This window comes from Colletes latitarsis, chromosome 8 (assembly GCF_051014445.1).
Source record: "Colletes latitarsis isolate SP2378_abdomen chromosome 8, iyColLati1, whole genome shotgun sequence".
NCBI classification, from domain to species: domain Eukaryota; kingdom Metazoa; phylum Arthropoda; class Insecta; order Hymenoptera; family Colletidae; genus Colletes; species Colletes latitarsis.
In genome coordinates, this window is record NC_135141.1 from 25871117 (window position 1) to 25896134 (window position 25018).

At 32.6% G+C, this 25018-nt stretch overlaps 6 protein-coding genes across 8 annotated transcripts; 3 read left to right on the forward strand and 3 right to left on the reverse strand.

Annotated features, from left to right (window-relative positions):
• Window positions 1–3183: 3183 nt before the first annotated feature.
• Etl1 (SWI/SNF-related, matrix-associated actin-dependent regulator of chromatin, subfamily a, containing DEAD/H box 1) lies at window positions 3184–8825 on the reverse strand. Its single transcript, XM_076770991.1, has 13 exons — window positions 8105–8825; window positions 7865–7992; window positions 7473–7606; window positions 7214–7395; window positions 6920–7148; window positions 6213–6546; window positions 5867–6141; window positions 5660–5797; window positions 5246–5569; window positions 4852–5153; window positions 4558–4770; window positions 4384–4490; window positions 3184–4323 (listed from the first exon to the last, which is right to left on the reverse strand). The coding sequence occupies exons 2-13, from the start codon at window positions 7968–7970 to the stop codon at window positions 4163–4165; spliced, it is 2505 nt and encodes an 834-aa protein (XP_076627106.1). The 5' UTR covers window positions 7971–7992; window positions 8105–8825; the 3' UTR covers window positions 3184–4162.
• A 660-nt stretch (window positions 8826–9485) lies between these two features.
• On the forward strand, window positions 9486–11158 carry LOC143344296 (lysophospholipase D GDPD1). The gene is made up of 7 exons (XM_076770205.1): window positions 9486–9796; window positions 9888–9930; window positions 10085–10266; window positions 10335–10555; window positions 10642–10775; window positions 10839–10956; window positions 11018–11158. Exons 1-7 carry the CDS (start codon window positions 9673–9675, stop codon window positions 11156–11158), a joined length of 963 nt encoding a protein of 320 aa, XP_076626320.1. The 5' UTR covers window positions 9486–9672.
• Window positions 11159–13429: 2271 nt separating this feature from the next.
• Mago (mago, exon junction complex subunit) lies at window positions 13430–14240 on the reverse strand. Its single transcript, XM_076770206.1, has 2 exons — window positions 14103–14240; window positions 13430–14025 (listed from the first exon to the last, which is right to left on the reverse strand). The coding sequence occupies exon 2, from the start codon at window positions 13959–13961 to the stop codon at window positions 13521–13523; it is 441 nt and encodes a 146-aa protein (XP_076626321.1). The 5' UTR covers window positions 13962–14025; window positions 14103–14240; the 3' UTR covers window positions 13430–13520.
• Window positions 14241–14614: 374 nt separating this feature from the next.
• Window positions 14615–18607, forward strand: LOC143344295 (uncharacterized). The gene is made up of 6 exons (XM_076770204.1): window positions 14615–16881; window positions 16964–17324; window positions 17417–17580; window positions 17701–17842; window positions 17906–18048; window positions 18178–18607. Exons 1-6 carry the CDS (start codon window positions 15739–15741, stop codon window positions 18400–18402), a joined length of 2178 nt encoding a protein of 725 aa, XP_076626319.1. The 5' UTR covers window positions 14615–15738; the 3' UTR covers window positions 18403–18607.
• Window positions 18236–20709, reverse strand: Spt4 (Transcription elongation factor subunit spt4). The gene is made up of 5 exons (XM_076770207.1): window positions 20155–20709; window positions 19941–20047; window positions 19796–19851; window positions 18998–19132; window positions 18236–18409 (listed from the first exon to the last, which is right to left on the reverse strand). Exons 1-4 carry the CDS (start codon window positions 20215–20217, stop codon window positions 19014–19016), a joined length of 345 nt encoding a protein of 114 aa, XP_076626322.1. The 5' UTR covers window positions 20218–20709; the 3' UTR covers window positions 18236–18409; window positions 18998–19013.
• A 504-nt stretch (window positions 20710–21213) lies between these two features.
• Window positions 21214–23349, forward strand: Geminin (geminin DNA replication inhibitor). 3 transcript variants are annotated; one of them, XM_076771481.1, is made up of 5 exons: window positions 21214–21523; window positions 21833–21948; window positions 22023–22147; window positions 22228–22397; window positions 22473–23349. In XM_076771481.1, the coding sequence occupies exons 1-5, from the start codon at window positions 21470–21472 to the stop codon at window positions 22530–22532; spliced, it is 525 nt and encodes a 174-aa protein (XP_076627596.1). In that variant the 5' UTR covers window positions 21214–21469; the 3' UTR covers window positions 22533–23349. The 3 variants fall into 3 exon arrangements, with proteins under 3 accessions (XP_076627596.1, XP_076627597.1, XP_076627595.1); XM_076771482.1 differs by having other exon boundaries at window positions 21219–21523; window positions 21866–21948; window positions 22225–22397; XM_076771480.1 differs by having other exon boundaries at window positions 21220–21523; window positions 22225–22397.
• The last annotated feature ends 1669 nt before the right edge of the window (window positions 23350–25018 follow it).

Consider the following 25018-nt stretch of genomic DNA (forward strand, 5'->3'; position numbering starts at 1 on the left):
TTGCGAGACACTCTTTTAATTCGTTGCTTTTTTTATTTTAGGGAATTTCCTACTGCTGCTGATAACACTGCAAAAGAATCTGACGAAGTTGGGCGTCCCATCGCGACGGAATTAAATTTATTGGAACGACCAAGGATGTAAATTTAAATTTAGTATCCCCCGAATCTCGCGTAAAACTATACGTAGAATTTGTGGAGGGTGAAACAATAATTTTTATAAAGCGATGTGTTTTTTTCTAATATAACGCCAATCCATTACTCTCCATTCATTCTTGTTTCCGAGTACCTTCTGTACAAATGTAGAACGCAAGATGCGAGAAGAAGAACGGAGAAACTTCCAGATCCGGGTAGTCGCTTCCTTTAATCTTTTCGTCGAACGTTGTCCTTCTCCAATCAAAGACTCCTTCTCCCGTTTCCATAATTTCCTATTGAATGTAACATTGACCAATGACACGAAAAAATGTAAAAAAAGAAAACAGTATACGATGAGCCATAAAATTATTGACAAACGCAGAAAGCGATTGGAACATGAAGAGTAAATTTTTTAAGAGGCTATTATACAGGGTGTTCGGTCACTAAAAATTTTAATAGAGGATTCTAGAGGCCAAAATAAGACGAAAATCAAAAATACCAATTTGTTAATGGAGGCTTCGTTAAAAAGTTATTAACAATTAAATTCAAAAATTTCAAATCGTTCTGGAAAAATTATTTTCGGTTGCGGGGGTCAATTACAATTATTTTTGGTCAATAGACATACCCCCGAAATCCTACGCAGTTTCGAGAAAAAAATTCGAATAAGTGCTGAAAGTTTTGGGTGAAAAAAACTTTCGAATCGTTTTGGAAAAATTATTTTTAGTTGCAGGGGTCAATTGCAAGCATTTTTGGTCAACAGACATGCCCCCGAAATCCTACTCAGTTTCGAGAAAAAAATTCCTTACCGAAAATATAATCTGAGGCCTGAAATGTCTGCCCGAATTTTCATGCGAATCTTTAAAACGTCATAACTTCTGAACGGATTGGACGATTTTAATGTTTAAAAAAGCAAACTACGCGTATTTTGGTGGAGAATATGTACAAATCGCAAAAATGTTCGAAAAGTTGGTCCTTGACCCCGCAAAATGAGAAAAACCCCATAAAAATAGTCCAATTTTCAAACAACCGTAACTCCTACAATTGTGAATATATTTCAATGAAACTTTTTTCTGAAGTAGAGCTCATGGGTACCTACAAAAAAGTATTAGACAACTTTTCTGTAGGGCGTCAAACAAAATTACTAAAAATGAAAAAGGAATTTTTAAGAAGAATCGACAGGGGGTAGGTGCCTAAATTTTTCGACGAAAAAAAAAAATTTCAAATCGTTCTGAAAAAATTATTTTCGGTTGCGGGGGTCAATTACAATTATTTTTGGTGAATAGATATACCCCCAAAATCCTACGCACTTTCGAGAAAAAAATTCAGTACGGTCGGAACTTTAAACGTTAATAACTGTTTAACGAAGCCTTCATCAACAAATTGGTATTTTTGATTTTCGTCTTATTTTGGTCTCTAGTGTCTCTACTGCAAGGGTACCCTACGAAACATTAAAATAATTAATTTCTGTAATGTGTGCCAATAATATTATGACTCACTTTATAAATAAATGAAAACATGATCATAATATTTTCGCGAAATGGGGAACCTGTAAATCTAAAGTGTCAATGAAATGATGAAATTGGTTTTCTTAAGCTTTCTTTAAACAAATGTAAATATATATAATATATATCTACGTATGTAAATTACTGTGTAAATAGAAGATTACGGCGCATTGTTCTTATTATACGCCGAATATTAACGTAACTTCTATTCGAAAGGACGTATTTTTCTATTTTGTATTTATTTAACGATTCTATTCGCCCATAACGAGGAAAAAAGAAGAATTAAACACAGGTACAAAAGAATAGAAAAAGTAAAGGGTGAGGTTCAGTCGATTATTGTTTTGCTACCTAACCACAACTTTGCACTTTCGATTCTCGAAATTTCCAAGGAAATTAACGATTTCAAGTACCATCAAAATTATGAAATGTGATTCCCTTTGTTACATATACAAAAAATGACTCGATTCGAGATTCGAGATTCTCAAATACTCTTCGGTGGACGTTACATGTTTTGGCCTTTCAAGGCTATTAAATAATAACTCATTATGTTACTTAACTACTCTACCGCTGTGACTCTCGTTTCCTTACGGCAATTTAGTGAACCACGAATAGAATTATTAAGGTCTGGTTATAATCATTTACTTGCCCTTCTAATATTTGCATTATACGATTATTATATACGACTATCATCGAATATTTCCATCCAATGGTTAACATTACGTCGATAGACGGCGGTAAGTTTATTCAGGTAATGTCACAGGAATTTTCCTGACTTTCTGAACTTTCCGACGACGACATTCCACAACTATAGATTCCGATCATAGTAATATATGGTTTTTGATTCGCGTCTAAGATTGGCTAAACGGGAAAAACCCCCAAATACAAAGAACAGTATTAATTACAGTATTTTTTTAATGGTACACAGTATTGATATCACATGATAATTACCGAGTAATTTGTCTCGATAAACGTGTCGTCTGAAAGTTATGTCCATAAATTGTATAACACATCTAAACATTCATCGAGAACACTCAAATAGAACTCAACGAACACCACACATACTTTTGTACAACGTGCATCCGGAAATCAGCGATAGCAAACAATCGACCGTCACCCTTCGTCGCAACAATTACTGAACAGTAATCGTAACATTACGATTATACGTTACGATCATTAATTGTATATAATTCGTGTATACATACTTAGTGGAAGGCGGGAAAGTTAGCTGAATGACGTCACCGGAATTCCCTCTCTTTTCACGTTACTACACCTGCAAGCATTTTACAGATTCATCTTGCATTTCAAACTCGGTGAGTTAACAAACACTATTCAAGAAAGATTAGTTTAGACAATAATTTACTGCAAAGAATTTATTGTCAGCATATGTTAATAGAATAATCGAAATTTGATTATTACAAAACTATTACGAATCTAGATCGAATCAAGTATCTACTACATAAAATTGCAATCGATCAAAATGTATTAATTAAAGTACTTGAATAATATATGGTAAATAGAATAGAGTATAGAATAGAATGAAGATTAGAATTCGTGTTGTAACGACAGATTAGTTTATACAAATTATAAGATGTAACCTTGGAGTCTAGTTGAAAATTGATAGCTGCAACTTCCAGTCTACAAAAAACGTAGTTTTTCAACAGACGAAACTGAAATCAAAACACATTGGTAATCAGACAAGATTCAATCTATTTATATAATCGTATAATTTTACGTTCAATTTACAGTAATTTGATCAACAAACAATTAAATTAATTACAAAGCATGTATTAAAAATGTATAATATATTTTGAAATACTTGTTTATATTGTTGTTAACATCTAATTAAAAGTTCTTCGTTTATTTAATTATGCAAATTACTTAAATTAATATTCTTTTCATACAAATCTTACTGGAATTTTAGTAAAAATGTATTAGAAGATAATAAATTAATTCTGATGAGCAGCGTAATACCTTTAATGGTTTTGTACAATAATCAAGTAATCTCTTGAGGAATGTGTATACAGTAAAACCAAATAAATATGTATTTCGACGTATCACTCTTATTATGTTCTATTTTTATCATAAATTTTCTGTTTTCTTGTTCACTTTCAGGTCTTTGCTCTTTTACATGTTACTAGTAAGTATTGTGCAGTCTTAACCATTTTCATCGGATTTACATTAAAAATATATAATTAAATACTCGAACATAAACACAGGCAGAAAAAAATAAAAAATTAAGTATGAATCTAAATATATGCTTATATAAATACAAGAATGATTTAATAATCGGTATAGAAAATATAAATTGAGTTCGTGATTCATAAATATCGTAGATTACAATTGTGTACACATTTTCGCGAAGGTTTCGTACATGCAACCATTAAATAAAAAACGTGCGATATAGAATTGTTTAAATCGGACCTTCCTCGTTTTTTGTGCAACTGTAACAGTACTTTATCACAAAGTTTAAGGATGCATATAAAAATTTGTCAAATATTCTGCTAGTAAAAAATATGTTTAAGTAGAAGATTAATTTTTAAATTCTATGTCGTTATCCGCTTCGTTGTTTGCTACCCCATTACTTGTCCTAGCAGTCTTTGACCCAGACAATGATAAGGATTTATTGTGTTCCAAACCTAACGTCATCTTAAGTAACTTCAGTATACCCTTTTTGTCTGTGCTCTCGTTTTCTGCGAACAAATTCTTATTTTCAACGAGTTATATACAAAACACAAATTCACGTCACTTACCTTCGTTACGAGTAATTTGTTGTTCGAGATGCAATTTATCCTTGGCTATTTCGTACATATTTTCTTCTATAGTACCTTCGCTTAATAATCTAATTATGGTAACTGGTCTGAAAATAATTGTTTTATTATGAATGAATCGATCAGTTCTTACACTATCACATTCTAATCACATACCTTTTCTGACCTACTCTGTGACATCGATCCTCTGCCTGTTTATCATTGTATGGGTTAAAATCAATATCATGAATTATAACCGTATCCGCGGTTGTTAAATTGATCCCTAAACCTCCAGCTTTTGTTGATAATAAAAATATGAATATACTTTCATCTTCCGTAAACTGATTTATCAAAAACTGTCGATCCGTTACCGGTGTACTTCCATCCAATCTGTATTTTCGAATTTATACAAAATATTTAAAACTTTACGAAACTTAAAATTACGAAATAAAATCAATTTATAAAAGATACCTTGTATACGTTTTTCCTCTAATTGTCAGATATTCCTCCAAAATATCCAACACCATTGTAAATTGACTGAAGATCAGTACTCTATGGCCTTCCTCTTGTAGCTTTGGTAATAAATCGTCCAATACTTTTAATTTGCCAGCTTCGGGAATTAGTTCTTGTTGTAAACCTAGACCAGCTAAGCTTTTGTACGTTCTTGTCAATTCGTTTATTTGATAATCAGACATCCAATGTAAATCGTCGAATATGTAATCCGCGTTCTTCTCTTTATATCCATGTTCTTTCGCCAGTCTGTCCGATATTAACTAACATAAAAATAGCAAAGAATCACAATTCTGCAGGATGAAATATAACTCTCGTTCGATAAATATATAAAAATTGAAATGGTTAAATTTACTTTTAACTTGGATTCGTTAAACTGATCTCGCGCTAATAGTGGATGATTGGCCAACTTCCTCAACTGTATCATCATCCCGACACCATTAACTTCAGTGCTTTGATCGGCTTCCGCCGAAAACTCCTCGATCAAATTTGTATACAATTTCTGTTGTCTTTTCGTCATCGGACACCTTATGACACGATCAGTTTTTTCAGGCAAATCTCGAAGAACCTCCACTTTCAAACGACGAAGCACAAACGGCCTCATAATTTGTTTTGCATTCTTAACTTGATCCTGCTCAAACAATGCCCGTTCGCCATTTTTGTTAACTGCTGATACCTTCTAAAATTTCATCCACACAATTACGTGAAATATCATATCCTTTGTAACTGTGTTTTCCAAAGTAGCCACAGTTTTATATTTAACACTTACCGCATTTTTTGCAAATAAACTCTTCAAGTCCGCTTGTTTGCTAGCAAATAACGAAGGCATTACGAATGTTAAGAGCGACATCAATTCCAATAAATTATTTTGTAGAGGAGTACCCGTTAACAGAATTCGATATTTAGCCTACAAAATAATTATGATATTTGTGTTATTTAACCAAGTGAACTATGGACATAACGAGAATACACGTACGTTGATTCTAACGAGATTTTCATATCTAATGGTGCTCATATTTTTCAACATATGAGCTTCGTCAAAAACGACATAGTGTATCGGCATAACACGAAATAATCTCCGCTCTTCCGGTGTACTGCTAACTAAATTATACGTAGTTAATAAAATGTCAACGTCATCTAGATCGCCGTTTCGCCATCCCATTCTCATCTCTTTCCTTTCTTCCTGAGACCCAAAGTATCGCACAACCTTCAACCCGGGTGACCATTTTTCCATCTCATTATTCCAATTTTCTACGTAATGTAAACGTACATTACTAATGGAAATACAAGAAAAATCGAAGAAATCTACGATGTTTATTTACCCATTGTTGAACTAGGAACAACTATCAAGTGTGGCCCATCTTTCTCATCTTTGAGACCAGCTTCTTTCAAGTATGTAAGGAAGGCTATTACTTGGATCGTTTTCCCCAGACCCATTTCGTCTGCGAGAATGCCATTCACGTTTTGCGCGTGCATCACAGCCAGCCAATTCAAACCAACCATTTGATACGGGGCTAACGTTAGATTTGGCGATAATCCTCTCGGTTGCTTTTTAATAGCTGTTGCTCCTGCAGCTACAGCCTTTTCAATATTTGTAGATAAACGAAGACACTTCTTCATGAGAGTTTCAACTTCGTGTCTTGTAGCTAATAATTCCTGTTTTATTTAAGTAATGTTATTAAATTTGATCCTCTACTTGTGGAAGACATACGTATACGCCCTAAGAAAATAGTCATTTGCAAAAGACATATACAGGGTGTCTCATTTTGATCAACGCACTGAATTTTCCGGAACTATGCGAGATACCGAAATCCTGTTTTTACTAGGTTTTAGTAAACGTCTATCGCGTCGTTACTAGAAATAATGTAAATCGAGAAAACTTATGCGACTGCAGGATGTGACTGCAATTGAAACGCGACTCTCATTCCACAAACAGTGGACAGCTTTCAGTTGAAGTGTGCTACAGTTGAAGGGTTAATATGGAGTACTGATAGATAATAAAGATACATATATAATTTCTATTACTCACTTGAGCTGAATTTAACAGCTCTGTATCTAAATATTTATAGCTTTGGAACTTTTCAACTAAGTCTCTCCAGTTATCAAACGGCCTTGCTTCTATAATAGCATTAGCCCTCTTTTGAGTGCAATGAGACATTAAAAGTAATTCAGATGCAGGAGAATTTTGCATAAATTCCAAAACTGCTTTTTTATCACCAGTAAGTTCATTAGATACTTCCATGTCCGAATCTTCGTCGCTATAAACACCACAAAGAAACAGCTAAAATTATTACAACTTCTTACTAAATTATTGGATACATACCTATTAAATACTTTGTCCTTAAAATTTGTTTCATCTGAATCAATATCTATGTCTTCTTCATTGTTCAATTTTCTTCTTTTTTTCTTACTCTTTTTAGAAGGAGACTTGATGCCTCTCTTTCTAATTTTTCTAGAGACTTCATCACCATCGTCAGTATTCCAATTTGTGTTACTGTGGACATCCTGCACATACGCAACAAATTTCTTAGTATCTATTTTGAGCCTTTCTAAGAATATAATGCATAATTGATTAATGTTACCTCATCTTTGTCAACTGAAGAACCTGTATTTTTAGCTGATGGAATACCTGCATCGCTATCGCTGTCCTCAATTACATTCACTGCCTTACGTCGAAACTGTATTTCAGAACTTGTAAGATTACTGTCATCATCCGCTAAAAAACACAATTTATATATACAATCATACTATAAAGAAATCATTGATACTACTACTGTATCTAATGAAAATAAAATAAGTATTTTTTTTTATACTTTTATGTTAATATCGAGATACAAATTTAACAGACAAAAATCTCTTTGTCGAAAAAATGTAGCAATCACGTAAGTATCTATTCTCGATAAAATAACAACAAAACATGGACATTGGTCGTATCGACCTATAAATTGAAAATCGAAAGTAATGACAGACTTACACATATTTAATGGTTTCAGTTGTTTCTTTTGAAATCGAAATTGTCGTAAGTTTCCTAAAAGAGTCGGACTGCTTGCATCTGTTTTCGGTGAATTCGAATCCGACATCTCGTCAATCGAATGAGAGACGCTGGCGAAAACACATTTTTATAAAGGTAGCTTTTAAAACTCGTTTGACAGGTGTATTCGGAAAAGCTCCGAACTGGGGGAAAGACGTACGTCCAACAGGTTAATATAGTTACCTATTTAACAGTTATTTAGGTTATCTGGATTCTGAATTTTTGGTGATTTTAAAGTTGCTTCAAGCGGTCCTTTAATTTCCAACAATCATATATCTAACAGAAGCTTATGACACTTGCAATATCACTTATAAAATTACACTTAACAAAGCTTCTTAATCGCATGTCAATTGTGTTTTGAACCGATGATCGTTCGACCATTATAGCTTGACAACATGGATTAATGCCGCGCAAAGGAAAAATCACCAAGTTTTGTTTTTCTTATTTCCTCTCTTAACTTTGTAACTGCTTATCTACCCAATAAACAAATTACTATTTATTAAATACTCATTTTAACGCGTTGAACTCTGAGAATATTTTGCGATATGAGCGATTAGCAACTTCAGAAAAGTGCAAGGAGTTAATATATTTCTGTATAAGTTGTTTAGAAAAAATCATCTTGACTACAATTACTACAGCTACTTCATACATCTTTCGTTGTCGTTAACCGGAAAAACCGCAATCGATACATCGATCTTGATTATAATTACGTTCAAAATAATTAACAATATTGACGTTCAATTATAATTTCTGTATCATTCATGTGATTCATGTTCATATGTATGTTATTAATACGATTGACTATGAACAGCTGAGTAAATTTATACTCAATACGTGAAAAATAGATTTTGCTCATGTTCATGTTTAAAGGAATCAGATTTTGACTCATAGCTACGTCCGACCAGTCGCGGAGTTTTTGCAGGATTGACTCAAAAGCAAGCGTGACCCATATTTATAACTTCAGCGTCGGTGTATTATCCCCACCGCCGGGCACCGTGCCAATCAGAATGTAGATACATGTCTATTTTGTTTCAATTATAGGTTTTAATTAAACTTTATGTATAACTTTTTTTTCTTTTTGTTTTTCTATTCCATTATGTTCCTAATCAATTTAATTATGTTGATTTTTGTAACATTGCATGAAAATAATAATGAAATATCGTTTTCTTTCATGTGTCATGATTTTTATTTCTATTCTTGCGAAGGAACAACTTTTCGAATATTTTTAAACTTCTACATATTCTTCACCGAAAAACGCGTAGTTTGCATTTTGAAACATTAAAATCGTCCAATCCGTTCAGAAGTTATGATATTTCAAACATACGCATGAAATTTCAAGCGAACCTTTCTGGTCATACATTATATTTTCGGTAAGGAATTTTTTTTTTGAAAGTGCGTAGGAATTCGAGGGTATGACTATTCACCAAAAATGATTGTAATTGACTCCTGCAACCAAAAGTAATTTTTTTAGAACGATTTGCAGTAATTCCATGTACACGCGCCAAAATTCGTAATAAAAGCAGAAACGTTTTATACGTCACCCATAGGATTCCGTATTTGTTGATATACACAGTTACGACAAAATGCACAGAATTTATCATATAGTTACACTATCGAGGGAAATACTCGAGTGTCGCTGGCTGAGAATTTGGCATTCAATGCGTTTATTTGCATAATACTTAGAATTTCATTAAACAGTAGTGCCATAAGTTGATATACTGGAAAATTAAGGAACGACAAATTAATATAAGATGATACTATACTCGGTAATCGGAGGTTATATGTTAACGTCGATGATACTTTTTAAATATCCGACGTTAATACACAAAAAGAAAAAAGTAAAATTTTCGTGTCAACATATCAGCCACAGGGGAGGTGTATTTCATAATTTTTTGTAATTCATTAACTATAATTTTTGTAAATGTTAGAAAACGTATTCAATTGTAAGTTATATTTTTTTTTTTAGGCGCAGGTGAAGGCTACGAAAATACAATGTATGCGTTCAAACGGTTAGTCATAGCTTATTTATTGTCCCAAGAATGTGTAATAGATAAGAATAACAATGAAAACTAGCAATATTTGAAGGAACAATATGTTCCTACGAATAATTATTCCATGTTTTTTGTTATAATTGATACAATTTAAATGAATTTATTGCTTTAGAGCTGTCGCAATTGGAACAGAAATGCTAGAATTGGATTGTCATCTCACCAAAGATGGAGAAGTAGTTGTATCTCATGATCAAAATCTTTTGCGTAGTACAGGCATAAATAAGAACATTTCTGAAGTGAATTACAAAGATCTACCACTTTTGAAATTGTGCCTTCCAATAGATTTTGATCCAGGTAATTATAAATGATATTTGTAGAAATTACATTATGAATAAAATTATTGAAAAACTATAGTTCAACAGGTGCAGAATATATTGGACCAGAGAAGGAGGAAGAGAGACGGTTTGCTCTCTTGAAAGAAGTATTCGAGGCATTTCCCAATCTGCCAATCAATATAGATATTAAAATTAATAATGACCAACTCATATCGAAGGTGTCTGACTTAATAAAGCAATATAATCGCGAGGAATATACAGTATGGGGGAATTTTAATGATGAGATAACACAGAAATGTTATAAAACGGTAACTAATTAATATTCTAAACTCTAAACAGTTAAAAAATATATGTCATAAAATAATAAAAGCGCTAAATAATATTTTTTGTACAGAATCCAAACATAAATGTGTTATTTTCTATGCAACGCGTAGGCTTGTTAATATTTCTTTTGTATACTGGTTTATTGCCATTTGTGCCTCTAAAGGAAACGCATCTGGAAATATTTCTACCTTCCATTTATATAAGGTACCTTAAACACATTAATTAATGCATAATTAAATAAAATTAATAACTATCACGTTACCATAGGCGCCAGAGAATTCCAAATTCAACATTTTTACCTTTAAATAAGGTACTCGTGCGTGTTATTAATGTACTACTAATGAGGCCATGCTTATTCAATCATTTAAGAGCTCGTGGGATACACGTAAGTCAATATAACAATCAATTGTAAACTCATTTAAAAGTGTTTAAATATATGTTTATAGATTTATTTTTGGGTCTTGAACAAAGACGAGGAATTTCAAAAAGCCTTTGATCTTGGAGCAACAGGTGTAATGACAGATTATCCAACAAGATTACAATTGTTTTTAAAAAATCATTCATTTGATAAAACAAATAATGAATAGTGTACTGCAGAAATGGACGTAAAGGTTTTATGGAGCAGCCAAAAATCAGAACAGCGTATTCAAAAAATTCCACGCGTGAAAAATATCAACTTTTAACTAAAGTTCGATAATTGGAAAAAGTATCTTATAAAGTCACTATTTCTGTACGTTTTATATTAACAGTATTATTCTTTTGTACATTCTACGATTAACAAAGTGCAATTCAGCGTTACTAATAATAGCTACTGTAAGTACCGCACACTAAGCTTAACTATGAAATACTAAACTACTTGTCTAAAATTTGTTGCAACATGCCCTTAAATATAAAAATTTATTCATAAATAGATATTTTTTTAATTGGTACAGTAATCAATTATTATTTCTATTATATATATATATTCGTTACTAACTTTAATATGACATTTTTATAAACTAATAAAAGGATGTAGACTTATTTTTTTGATGTATAGAAAGAAGACATTTCATCAATATTGCAGATAGCTTCAACCAGCGCAGCCAGAAAAATAAGTTAAATCTCATTCTTGAAAAGTGAGAGAAAGCATGACGCGAGACCTTCGCTACCTCGCATCGAGTGCAGTAATGGAAGAAACAACGAGTATTCCTATTGCCTTGTAGTTTCTCCCACTATACCGCACGGTATGAGATCTAGTGGACCCCCGCGTCATGTTTCCTCACTTCTTAAAAATGGGATTCAGCTTATTTTTTTCGGCCACACTGGTCTCAATCAAGATCACCTGCCACAGCCCTAGCCGTGAAAGCTTTGAAAATCTTATAGAAAGACATATATATTATATGAAAAATATTTTCTAACATTCAATTATATTTATTTCCAACTTTCCACAACAATCCCATAGAATTTCAGTATTAATCTATTTCTTATTTAAATTATGTGTTCTTTCTTATTGTTTAAACAGTCGTTAATAATGTTGCAAGAAATTACCTGTCATAGTACAATTTATAAATTCAAAGCTATTACAAACTGATGTAAAATAATATATTTTGTACAGTTATTTTAGATATAATTACAAGAATGCTAAGAACGTGTCTTATGTATACTAATATATTACTTGTATGAAAACAAGCTTAAGCTATGTACAAATGTAATTTCGTATCTAGAATAAATTTGAACATAGTCATGAGTTCAAACATATATTATTACTGGTGTTAAACATATAAAAATAATGTCTTTTAAATATAATTCCATATTGAATTACATCATTTATAAATTTCTTGTTTGAGAATTGCTTCTATAATTTTAAAGAGATTTCTATTCACAGTTACTTATTGTCATACTTTATACAGTTGCTCTTTATTATATTTTATATTGTACCAACAGAAATGTAGAAAAAATGTATAAAAAATATTTTTTAAATAAAAATATGAATGTATAAAGAAATTCTTTGTACCTTTTTTTTTAGTAATTGCACTTAAGAATTAAACTTATACGTAATGTATTTTATGACTTATTGCACTTATGAAAAACGGCTGTCTTTGGTTGCTCTATAGAGTCATCAACTGGTATTAGTAGATAAACAAATACTTTGCCCTTACAGTAAGTACAGTATTCCTTAGATGGATGAGAAGGTTGAAAGTGTCTATCAATAGCAGAATAGTTTCCAACAATGTTCACATTACATATCTCACAGTGCACTTCAGCTGGTCGAAATCTTGAATGAACAGCATCTGCAACAACTCGTTCAATGTTCTCAGAGTCATTTTGATTGATAGATTCATCATCTCCTGAAGACATTTTATTTCTGTAACAAATAATAAACTATTATTACAATATGATTCACGAAGTAACATCGAAAATACTACATTGCATTCGACCTAAAATTTAAAGAACATTTCTTACAGACAGAATGAAATTCAAAGAAGAATAAGATAAGAATTGTGTACTTTAATTGAGAAGTAATAAAATAACGAATACAACGTAATGAATTAAAAGTATAAATATTCTGAAATTCGTTTAGATTTCTAGTATAATAATTAGAAAATTATAACCTATAATTACCTATTTCCACAAAATATCCTATTAATAAATACAACGAACTATTTCATTCAAATTAGTCTTCGTTTAATATGATTAGGTAAAGTGAGTCATTCAAATTCTTTGTAACTACTTTATATCTTTTATCAATCATTTTTTTACTTGAATAAAATACATATCATGGACAGGTTTCTTAGATACATTCACAAAATAAATGTTACAATAGAAACTCTGTATCTCCTTATCCCTTCTAGTATTAACAAAGAAAGTAAATGCAAAGCTAATTAAAAATTATCATATATTTCCTTACAGTCAAGTAATTACATTAGATTTACGTAAACCTGAAGTGGATTGTAATATAATTATACATATTTATATAGGTTTTATTTTGAAATGAAGTCCTATAAGAGAGAATACTAAACACTTGAGATCCTGTACAAGATAATAGAAGCAACGTAGCCCCTCTGGATCGCGTGACTGATTCACATCCAACAGAGAACCAGTCTTTGAGGTTGTAAACGATATATGTTCATCCCCAATTACAATCTCTAACTCCTGACGTCCGACACGATCTGGCTGCGGCCACAGAGAGTCATCTTCCTGCATAATTTCGGAATCCTGAATAATCCTTTTCAGTTCCTCCATCACACACTGATGAACGTACGCTTCTTTTCGAATCATAGTGTCGTTTTTGTAATTCGAATTGTTAGCGTATCGCAATTTACCGTCTGGTCTGAATTCGAACTCGAGAAATTCATGACCGAATTTTCCCTTGTGACCGACGTAGTAGCGTATATAAAAGTCCGTTGACATTGTAAACACGCACTCGACGCAACTTTCAGTTAAATTTGACGATATTCGATGCTTACGAACTCACCTAAAAAGAAAACATGTATGTGATTTCTAAACCGAAATATCGAAGCCACACAAATCATCGAGAAATGATTAACGTACCTTAAAATTCGATTTTCTGTTTTTGTATAACTGATTCCAACCTCTTTTCTCGTAACGCAACTTATTCACGATTTCGGTAAACGCGTAAACAAGCATACGTGCGTCATTCTACAAGTTCCACGAGCAACTGAAGTTGAATGTAAACGAAGCTTGTCGTATAACTGAAGTTTCATTGGTTCGTTAGTCGATGCGTCGCTATATCTAGGGATGTTTTGTTGATTCGATACAATGGCAGAAACAATAAAATTATATTTTAACTCGTCTAGATGCAAATTAAAAATTATGTAGCCTGGTATAAAACAACTTTAAAATTTAGCAATATGAAAAATTAATTTAGTAATTATTTAGAAAATAGGTCACCTCATCGATTTCAATAACATTAAAATATAGCAATTTTAGCCAATTTTGTAATAGAATTAACTTTACAAACTAACTATCTTATCTTTATATGCAAAAATATTTAAATTAACTTCATTGTACAAAGACTTACTAATTTATTGCGTACAAGCGTATCCAATAGATTGTCAGAGTTATTTCGTAAGTCTCGATATAACGTATTTCAGTATAAACTATAATTGATTAAAATGGATCCTTAAATCAAGATACGACGCTTTCTAAGTATAATTATATTAAAGAAATTGTCCAAAATATTGTCACGTTACAATACATAGCTGTGTTACAGACTCGCGATTAATCGTGTATACTACAATCGCAACCAGATCCTACAATTTTCAAAATTGTTTTTCTCGATAACGGGAAGTGTTACAAAAAATTGTATTCTAGATTTTCGATTGGTTTTTTCACGAAAAATTGTTTGCTTTCCGGTTGTACTACGATTGCTGGGTCACTTGTATGTGTGTGGTAGAGTTCGAGCCAAATGCATAATACGAATGAATTCAGAATTACTAATGAAACTTGTAGAATAAAGACCCGCTATATGGGATAAATTATTAAATTTCTATAAAGGTAAAACTGCGGAAGAGTCTGCATGGCAATAAATTTGTTTTATACTGAAAGAAGATTTCGAGAAATTGAACGACGAGGATAATACGTCGATCTTCTCGAAATGTAAATAGCAGAATGGACAAATAAACAGGAAATAGACGTATCTACACGCGTAAAAGTTAAATTTTTGGTGCAGATATGGAACTGTGCGAACGTTGCTTTCAATTCGATTCGGTAAAATGATCAAATCGGTAAATAAACCATATCTTGTGAACAGGCTGTAAAGCACCTTAAACCCGAATTTTGAACGAACTTCATCGCACTTGTCGCGGATCGGCCTTCGTGATAGGACATCGTCCAGTGGTCATCCGGTGGCACCTGAAGTGTCAAATTCTATGCCACGCAATTGCCCCCTTTTATCTCGAATTCATAGATCTGATTTCACCGTCTGATCAAAGAAGCCTTGCTATTTTTTCGCAAGCTTTCGCAATGAGAACTATTAACGACGAACGCGACGCAGTGACACGCGCGAGTGTTGAAATTACCACGTAAACGAGTGAGATGTTTATAGTGTTCACTTTGATGTATGTACCAAGGTAGTAAGCTGAAGGATGAAATTATTCTCCTCGACGAGTTCACGTAACTTAAACTCGTCATAGCAAAAGCTCGGCCCAAGGATTACTTATTAACGATGAACAAAGCTCACATGGATAAAAGACTGAATCAATTGCCGACTTGGCTGTGGACTAATTCCACTACTTTACCACCAATCTATAAGATGGTATGGGAAGCAGTGCGAGAGGATAAGGTCAGATCAAATGGAATGCAAATAGAGCTGCTCGTCGACACCAACAAAGTCTTTCCATTGTTGCTCACTAGTCAACTATCCACAGAAGTTCTTGGTCACATATGGAACTTGGCGAATCAAAAGTATGCTGGTCAACTCACGGAGCAAGAACTATACATTGTTCTTGCTCTTGTTGCTGCAGCACAGGCTTCTTATAATTTCAACAGTCTAGATATATTACATTTACTTCCATTTCCACCTACTCCGTACTTAAATATCGAATGTTTAATGAAACTACAACCTGTCACTCAATTGAATTCTGCAGCTAAATTTCAAAGCTTTAACGAAAACACGGAAGTTAATTTCCTTGGTCCAGATGGAAGATATTCTGTGGACATTAAAGGAAAGACAAAATTGCAACATGAAATCATATCTTCGGACTTAAATACACAAACGACAAACAACGTACCTGGAAAAGTTTCATGTTTTGATAATAAATCTCATGCCTCTTCTAATGCAGTGTGGGATTTAAATAATGTATTCAAAGAAGGAAAGCAAATTAATCGCTCTCAGTTAGATTCTAAGCATTCATCCACAGCAGATACATGCGATGACTTTTCTGATTTTCAAAGCGCTCCGATTCCTAACATTCCTAGTGTTCCCATTTGGGATACTAAACAAGGCTCGGCTATCGGCAGCAGACTCGCGAATCACAATTTAGGTGTTAAGAAACCCGTGGAAAAGTCAAAGAAAAATAACATTAATGCTAAATCTGTGCATGGTGCTATTCAAACGCGGGTTACATCTGCACCTTTAAATGCAATGCCTCAGAATAAAGATCAGCCTACACTAGATTCTTCACCAGAAATATTTCCTAAATGTACAATAAAGAATCAATCTAAAACAGTAATACTTAAGGATACAGTGATAAGAAACAATGATCCGCCCAAGGACCATAGTGAAAATGTAAAAGATCATACAAATACAGAAATTATGAATTTAACCAATGATAAAGATGTATTGAACAAATTAGAATGGTCAGAAAAGGTATTATAGCATTAATAAATCATGCTATTTGTAAGTATTGTTTGGTTCCATTTTTTAATATCAAATATTTAAATATCCAAAGGTTTCAACAGGAACATTACAACCTACTCAGCAGGACCTCATGAGTCTCCAGCTTGTCGAAGATAAATATAGTGCCTTGCGCGCATTGGTTCAAGAAACAACTGTGTCCACAGAACCAGATTTAAACGCAAGTTGTAACAATCAATCGACCGACGAGTTTGGAGAATTTGTATCTGCAGAACAGCCTGCTACTAATACTCCAGACACAAATACTTTAGACACTGACATACTTACAGATTTTGAATTTAAATCTAACAACGGTAACGCGAATACGGAAGATTTCAATTTCGTGCCAGAAATTTCTGAATCGTTTGACAATCTTAAGCTTGAGGATACGGTAGAAGAACGGTCATTAGAAACGGGTAAATAATATTATTCATACTATTTAATTTTGTTCATTGCGTTATAAACAGTATCGCAACGATGTTTGTTTCTTTTTTTTTTTTAATTTAAGGAAAAGTTCTTCAGAAGGAAGACGCCATATCAATTAATAGTATAGAATTCATGAATGTTGCACCAAATGCACTGACTCGATCAGGATCTGTGCCTAGTTTAGATCTTAAGTCTTTCTTACCTTCAAGTGTGGAAGATGAGCAAATAGCAGATACCACACATCAGGTTTTTAAATTATTCTTTTCTACACAATACAAAGAATACATTATATATGTATAATGTATTCATTGTATTACACAGAATAATTGTAGACCATAATAAAAGACAATCTATTTGTATTCACAGGCCGAATATTGGGAATGGAAGCAATACATGGAAAGCTGTGTATTATTGTTACAAGTAGCTGCAAATATATTTACAAGTATTAATTCCGAACTTGTGTTGCACGAAGTTTTAAATTCAGTACAAGGATATAACTTCCTTTGCAGTAAGTAACATTACAGGAATTTACTCGTTTGTTTGTGTTATTTTTAAATATCCTTGATTTCAGACTTAGCCGAAGTCGCGGCTGTTTGTAGGCGTGTTAATTTTTCATATAAAGAAATGGATATCAACATAGTAGGATTCGACGAATTGCTAATGGATATTGACCGGATTTGGGCGGAAATGGAACCATTTTATGCAAATATACCGGTAAGAAATAATACTGTTATAGAGTCATTAATATAAAATAATTTTTGAATTTTTTAATAATTTTTGTTATAAAAATTTAAGAAACTAATGCATGTAGAAATCTTATACAGATCTTATACAAAATTCTAGATCGTTACGGAACTACCAGCTTGGCCTTTGCATCAAGGAGAAGCCATTTGTTGCTCACTTTGTTTAACGGTTATTACTAGTGGCAGGATAGTATATAATGAAAATAATTATCACGTTACTTGTGCTAACTTATGGCTTAATTGTGTGAATAGTCATTTGCCAGTGATGCGGCATCCGTCTTTCTATACTCACTCGAACATATGTCCAGGTAACAATCATATTTGATACTGATCTGCATAAGGAAAAAAGAAATTTACGTTCGTAAATTTTTAATGTACACACATTAACTTATTACATGAAGGATTTGTAGAAAACAAGAACAGACTAACTTTACATTTCACTAATAATTAGAAAATCAAACATTGACATTTTGAAATATTTATTGCGTAATAAGAACACAGAATTAAAAAGAAAAAAATTAAAAAAAAAACGAGCATATGTATGATATGGGAGAATGAATTCCATGTAAGTTGTATATATTCTTTAAATTTGAACATTTTCAAGATATTACTGATTAGTTCGTTCGAAAATATTGTACAGACAGTGAAAAGGTTAGAAGGAAATATTAATATATAGTCCATTTGAATAGGGTGAAAGTAAATTACAGAGAAAACTTGCAAAATCTTAAGTGTAGTAAAACAAAAGGTTGAAAAGGAATAGAAGGGAATTCTTAAACCTGAACAAAAGTTCATATCAATCAAATCGAGGTAATATTTTCGAGAAAATCTTATAAAATTCATAACGAATTTCCAACGCGAGATAAAAACTAAAACATTATTCTATTATATGATATTACAATAAAGTATAGTAGTGTTCTTACATTTACAAGTTCAAAATTATCGTTGACTTGTATCGCGTGGTCTATATACTATTCCTCTGCTTTTCATCTCTCTTATAACACCTGCTGGTAATCGCCCTGATACTGATATCGCATATACACCCTTACAAAATCGATCTGAAGGAAAAAATGAATCTCGATTATAATAATAAACGTGTTATAACTGGCAAGGAAATTTTAATTTTCGTTTATCTTAATTTAAAAAACCATAAAACAATGGAAAATAATATATAAAAATTATTGCAAAATATATACAAAATTAAAACATGTAAAGATAAAATCTTGTGTACGCACATGAGCATGTTCCTTAATAATTATACATACAGTCATACATATTAGTAAAAGTTCTGTATAAATGTATTATAGTATTTAACAAAGAATCTCAGAGGCAAATGAACTTATTAAATTGCAAATATACATGCTGCATTGTTTTGTATTAACGCGCATTGTTTGTATCAAAATATCGGCTTCAAAACTTGTACAAAATGCCACCTTCAAATACACTTACAAGCGTAATGCAAAACGTGATTCACATTGTCATTTGCATTGCCAAAAATAAGAATTAAAGAAAAAAATAGAAATTCATTTATTAGGTGCTCGAAGAAATGTTATGAAATTTTGAATGTCAAGATAATGTTGGACAGAGGGTAACATTTTATATTATGATTTACTATAAGAATGTAACTGTTATAATTTTGTAAAGGTATACAAGAATAAAGTAACAATGTTTCTCTTGCTTAACCTTAACTTAATGAGTTCAGATATGAATTTGTTACTTACTTATTCTTTGCCACTTGCTGACCCAACTGTCCTCAGGACTCATTGCAGCAATCATACTAAAAATGGTACATAAGAAAAGATTTTTAAAAAGTTGACAGTTACAATGAATTGCTGTTTTATGTTTTTTACTCCTCAAATAACTTACCCATCGAAATTGGAACTTGTGCAGTCAAAAACATTGTCCTTATTATTTTTCATTCGCAAGAATTCATCGCAATTGTCACAACCATCAAATTCAAATTGATCAAACGTCTATGGCGGAATTATAATATAGGTTATATGCACCAGTTCCAAATAGTAATTCGTATAATATTATATAAAATTAATGTCAAATAATTCGAAGTTTGTGAATAACATACCTTAATCAGAGAACACACCAAACAAGCTCTTAATCCTCGCAAGTCTTTAGGAACTGTTTCCATCGATATGGTTAATACTTTACGAATAGTATATTTTTGGTTTCTACTGACTACTCACAGTTTCTTTTCAACGTGTGTGAATATTAATTATACGAATATCTTGAAATAATGAGTTCAATACGTGACAAACTTAGCTGACAGAACATAAAACTATGTTTATGCAGCGATCAGAGGTTATCGTTAGTAACATAGACAACGTACCGATCTAAGGAATTATTCCAGCGTGCCGCCATGTTGTTTTAATTTCCTAACTCGTTACCGTTGAACAAAGGCGTTATAATTTCCCTAGTCTCGCTGTTCTTATAATTATAATTAATTCCAATTAAAATAAGTTGAATTTACTTTTTTATTTGATATTTTTCTTGTATGATAATTTAAAAATATTTAATCAATGCACATGGGCAGTTCAACAGCAATGTTAGTGGATGAAAATGGAGGGAAAGACTATTACGCTGTCATGAACTTTTACCATAATGAAAGTCATTATTTCTATTGTCATGTAAAAACGAGTCTTAATAGCATAAAATTTTAAATAACACAGGGGTTCTCAACCCTTTTTAAATCAAAATCTAACTTAATTTATCGATACTTCTGTAAATCGATACAAAATAAGAACAAATTGCGAATAGTCTAACATAAGCAGCGGAAAAACGGAATATCTTTTTCTTTTTTATGCTTTCTTATTGCAAATTTAAGTTCAGTCGCTACATGTAATTTAATTGTAACATCAGTAGTACCAATCATAAAAAGATCTATATTATAGTAAAGATTAAAGTCCGTTTTAACACCAAAATGGAATTTTGTTATAAAATTATACTTATTAATTATTATAAAACTTATACTTACTAACTTATTGATATTTAAATTGATCGTTTAAGAATTAATTATTAAAATGATTTAATATTTACACATTTTATACTTTGTGTTTGCTAATTTTGATAGAAACTGTTCATGAATTTTAGTTCTTTTCGGTTTCCATTATCAAATTTTAAGGCGAAATTTAACAGGCATTTAAACGCGGGAAAATATTACGTTGTGTATAGAATAGGAGTTGGGTGCATGGAACGAGGGTGAAACAGATATGTTGGGGTTTCATCTGAAGTTGTATATTAGAAATATCTGAATATTTATTCCGGGAACAGTATAATTTCGAAACAGAGATAATAATTCATCGATTAATTGCTGGTTGCGTGAATAGCATTGCTATATTTTTTTCGTATAATCTCGTTGACTAGCGTTTTTAACGGACACTATCATGAAACCTGGAGGTGGTACAAAGGTTTCTGCCGCCAAAACTGCTACCTCTGAGGTTAGTAATTTAATATGCTTTCTTCATTATATCTCATTTGGTTCAATCTTTATGGAAAGTCATTTATTAAAGAACCATCATGTTTGGTAGTTCAAGACTAGCTTTTACAGTTTCAATTAATTAATGTTCCAAGTTATATACCATTTGTAATTCCAATATTACTTTATTGTTCCACATGTTGTAATTATAATATTATTGTAATTAATTAGTTTTAAATCATGCTCGTAAGATTATAGATTAGCACAGCATAATTAATTGCATGCAAAAGCTTGAAGGAACATCATACATTTTTCTCTTTTACCTAAACAGGATAAGGTCAGAAAGTCTTTGCACGTTTTGCAGCCAGCAGCCAATGACAAAGAAAACTTGGTGGGTGGTGGGAGAATGCTCAGATCTGCTCTGTCAGCAAAGGAAACAGTTAAATCGTGAGTAAATTTTATGATTCACGAAATAATCGTATTATTTCAAGGATTTGAACAAGATAATCTTTATGGTTTAGTGAATTGCACGATAAGAAGAAACAGGATGATTCAAAGCGTAAAAAAATAACATTTAGGGATAAGGGTGTACAAACTGCAAGAGGGGACAAGATTAAGATTGAAGTTGAAGATTTGACATCGGAAGGTATGTTAAATAAATTTGGAAACTAAATAGTTGGGTAATGAATAATTTTGAAAATGTCCGTTATATACCTACAATAGCAGGACCTAGTGAAAACTACTGGGAAGTGTTAGCCGAAAGACGGCGGATAGCATTAGAAGATGCTCTAGAAGAAAACAAAGAACTGTTCGATCGCATTGAGAAACTGGAAGAGGAAAATCACGTATACAAAGAAATGTTAGATGAATCTAGAGCACTTGTAGAAGTCCTACAGGTATTATTAAAAGTTTCCTGTTGTTCGTAATTTTTTTAATCGATCTATGAATCCTAATGATGATATCTTTTACAGGAAATGATCGGCGAAGACAGAAACGATATAAATAATTCTTTAGAAGATAGTACTCTTTAATTTAAGATTTTGCAATCCTAGTACCGAATGGTGCCTTTTGATTCAAGATATAGAGATGAGCATCTCCATATTGGAGATAATATAATGCACCCGTCCGATACGACGTGTAGCACGATAAAGAATAAGTCTGAGCAGAACTTCAATGAACTGAAAATGGAAGAGCTTCTATATTACTCTTTAATCATTCGCGATTACGCGTACCCGCGATAGAAACATTTATAGGTTTCTATTTATTTAACATATGACAATGGCCGTGACTATAAACACCTTTACGTTATAGAGTACTATTCATTATAACACAAATATTATATAATTTTGATTTCAATTAATAAACGGATTTTCTAAAAAGAACTTCGATTTCCGTTTATTGTATTTCAGTAATTTTCGATTACAAGTGGACTCTTAAGCTGTGTCGTCAGAGACTTTGATAACATTTGGGGTCAATCTATCGATCGATTTATATTTTGTAGAGTATTTCGTTCTGTTAGGAATTGTTTTAATCGAAATGTTTTACAAGGCAATTTGTTGGCTATTGCAAACAACGCTTGCTTTATTAGCGGAAGGTCGTTAGATTTCAAAGTCCGGTAATTCCATATATTTCTTGTTTTCAACTTTTATATTTGTATACATATATGTTAAATTTTATAACTGTATGTATGTACATTGTTTATTAAATATGTCGTTCAGAACGAAATGTTCTACAAAGCATCGTCGCTTCATCCCTTTGAATGCCATCAAAATTTCCGGTGAGTTGGCTATAGGGTCCCGTTTTAATTAAATACATTTCTGTCCGCGTGTTAAAATCTTCGAATTTAATGCAACTACCTCATAGTCTATTTCAAGATAATGTAAACGACGAGGAATAACGGTAGAATTGAAGAAATTGCTAGTATCACGTATTTATTTCACAAATCTTTGGCATAGAAGACCTTGAGTTCCATTGAAAAAACATCAACGCTAACATCGGTTTTGGCAACGACTGACGGTGTTTCGTTAACACACCAGTCACAGCACTGTTATGTTCGAGGAAGCCATCATCTGCTGCATCATCGTTTCAGTGAAAAGTTACAAAAGTTCGGAAGGCTGCCAGGAAGTTGTGCGTAAATTGTTGCTGGACGCACATGCTGAATGCGGGACGCGCAAAAGCGAACATACAAGTTCTTCACTATTCTTGCACGAGGACTTTCGCCACGAGTATTTTCTTTTTCTCATCTCGTTCAAAGGACGCGTCGTTTCCTTGATGACCAATTAAACGGATAGTGGACCGTCTCACGGAAACTGAATCGTGAGAGTCGGTGAACGTCGGGTTTGCACTGCGGAACGCCGTCGAGAAGCGTCGAAATCAGTCCTTAATCTTCGTCCTTGAAACGGCGATAGATGGACTGCACATAGGTGAAGACACACTTCCAATCTGGTCGACGCATCATCACCATGTCCTCGACATCAAGTAACGGTGCGATCCCGGCGAGTTCGCTGCGAACAACGCGACGCTTTCAACAAAATCCCCTCTCGCGATGATTTTAACACGTTACAGGTTTTGTTCTCCAAACTATCCCACCTACAAGATGATCTTAAAACTTGATTTGCAAAAGGGTTAATTTGGAGTGCAAAACCTGTATCTTGGAAAGCTAAGAATGAACGTGATTCCCAATTGATAGAATTTGGCATTTCCAGTGTCATTTGACCAATTGGAAGCTCAGTGCCATATTTCCATGTTTATGTTCTAATTTCTCTATGTTCATAAGTTTCATATAATAAAGATATATTATTAATGTACGAAAACATGTGTCTTGTATTTTGCAATACTCTGTTTAGGCGCAGTTTCATGAAAATTGGAAAGTGTCAATTGGGTAAAGTTTCTCATTGTAACAATTTCGTTTTCAGAGGACGGTTAGAGGAAATTGTGTTGCCTACTCGGCTTTTTTAAACGCCAAGTCGAAGTTCATCCTGCGATTCTCCGGCCGTAAAGAATTATAGTCGAAAGCGTCTGGTCTGAAGTGATGAAGCAAAGCGCAAAATGCCAATCCGTTGTTCCAGCTCGTCGAGAAATTATCCAGCTGCACGTTCTGTAATAAGAAGGAACGCAATTACTCTTGATCGGTATTTTGCGACCAGAGCACAATACATTGTACGTTCACTTTTTGTTAAATCTACATTTTTATATGCTACGGCCAGCTGTTTCTTGATCGTTTCTTCAGCTTCATGAATATTATATCTTCGTATACTGTATAAATCTGTTATAATGGATACTTTTCTTTATTCTATGTATGTTCCTGAATTCAGTATTTTGTTTGCACGGACGCTCTATATTCATGCTATAGAAAAACTCCCGACTCCATAAATCAAGCATGTTTATATTGTAATTGCGTTTATCAGGGAACAAAAATGAACTGAACCTATAATTTTGTTCAGCGGCGTAGTGTTAAAATATTCAATTTGTTACTTTTGATCTTGGACTGCTGTCTTTTCTTATGATCCAGGGGATG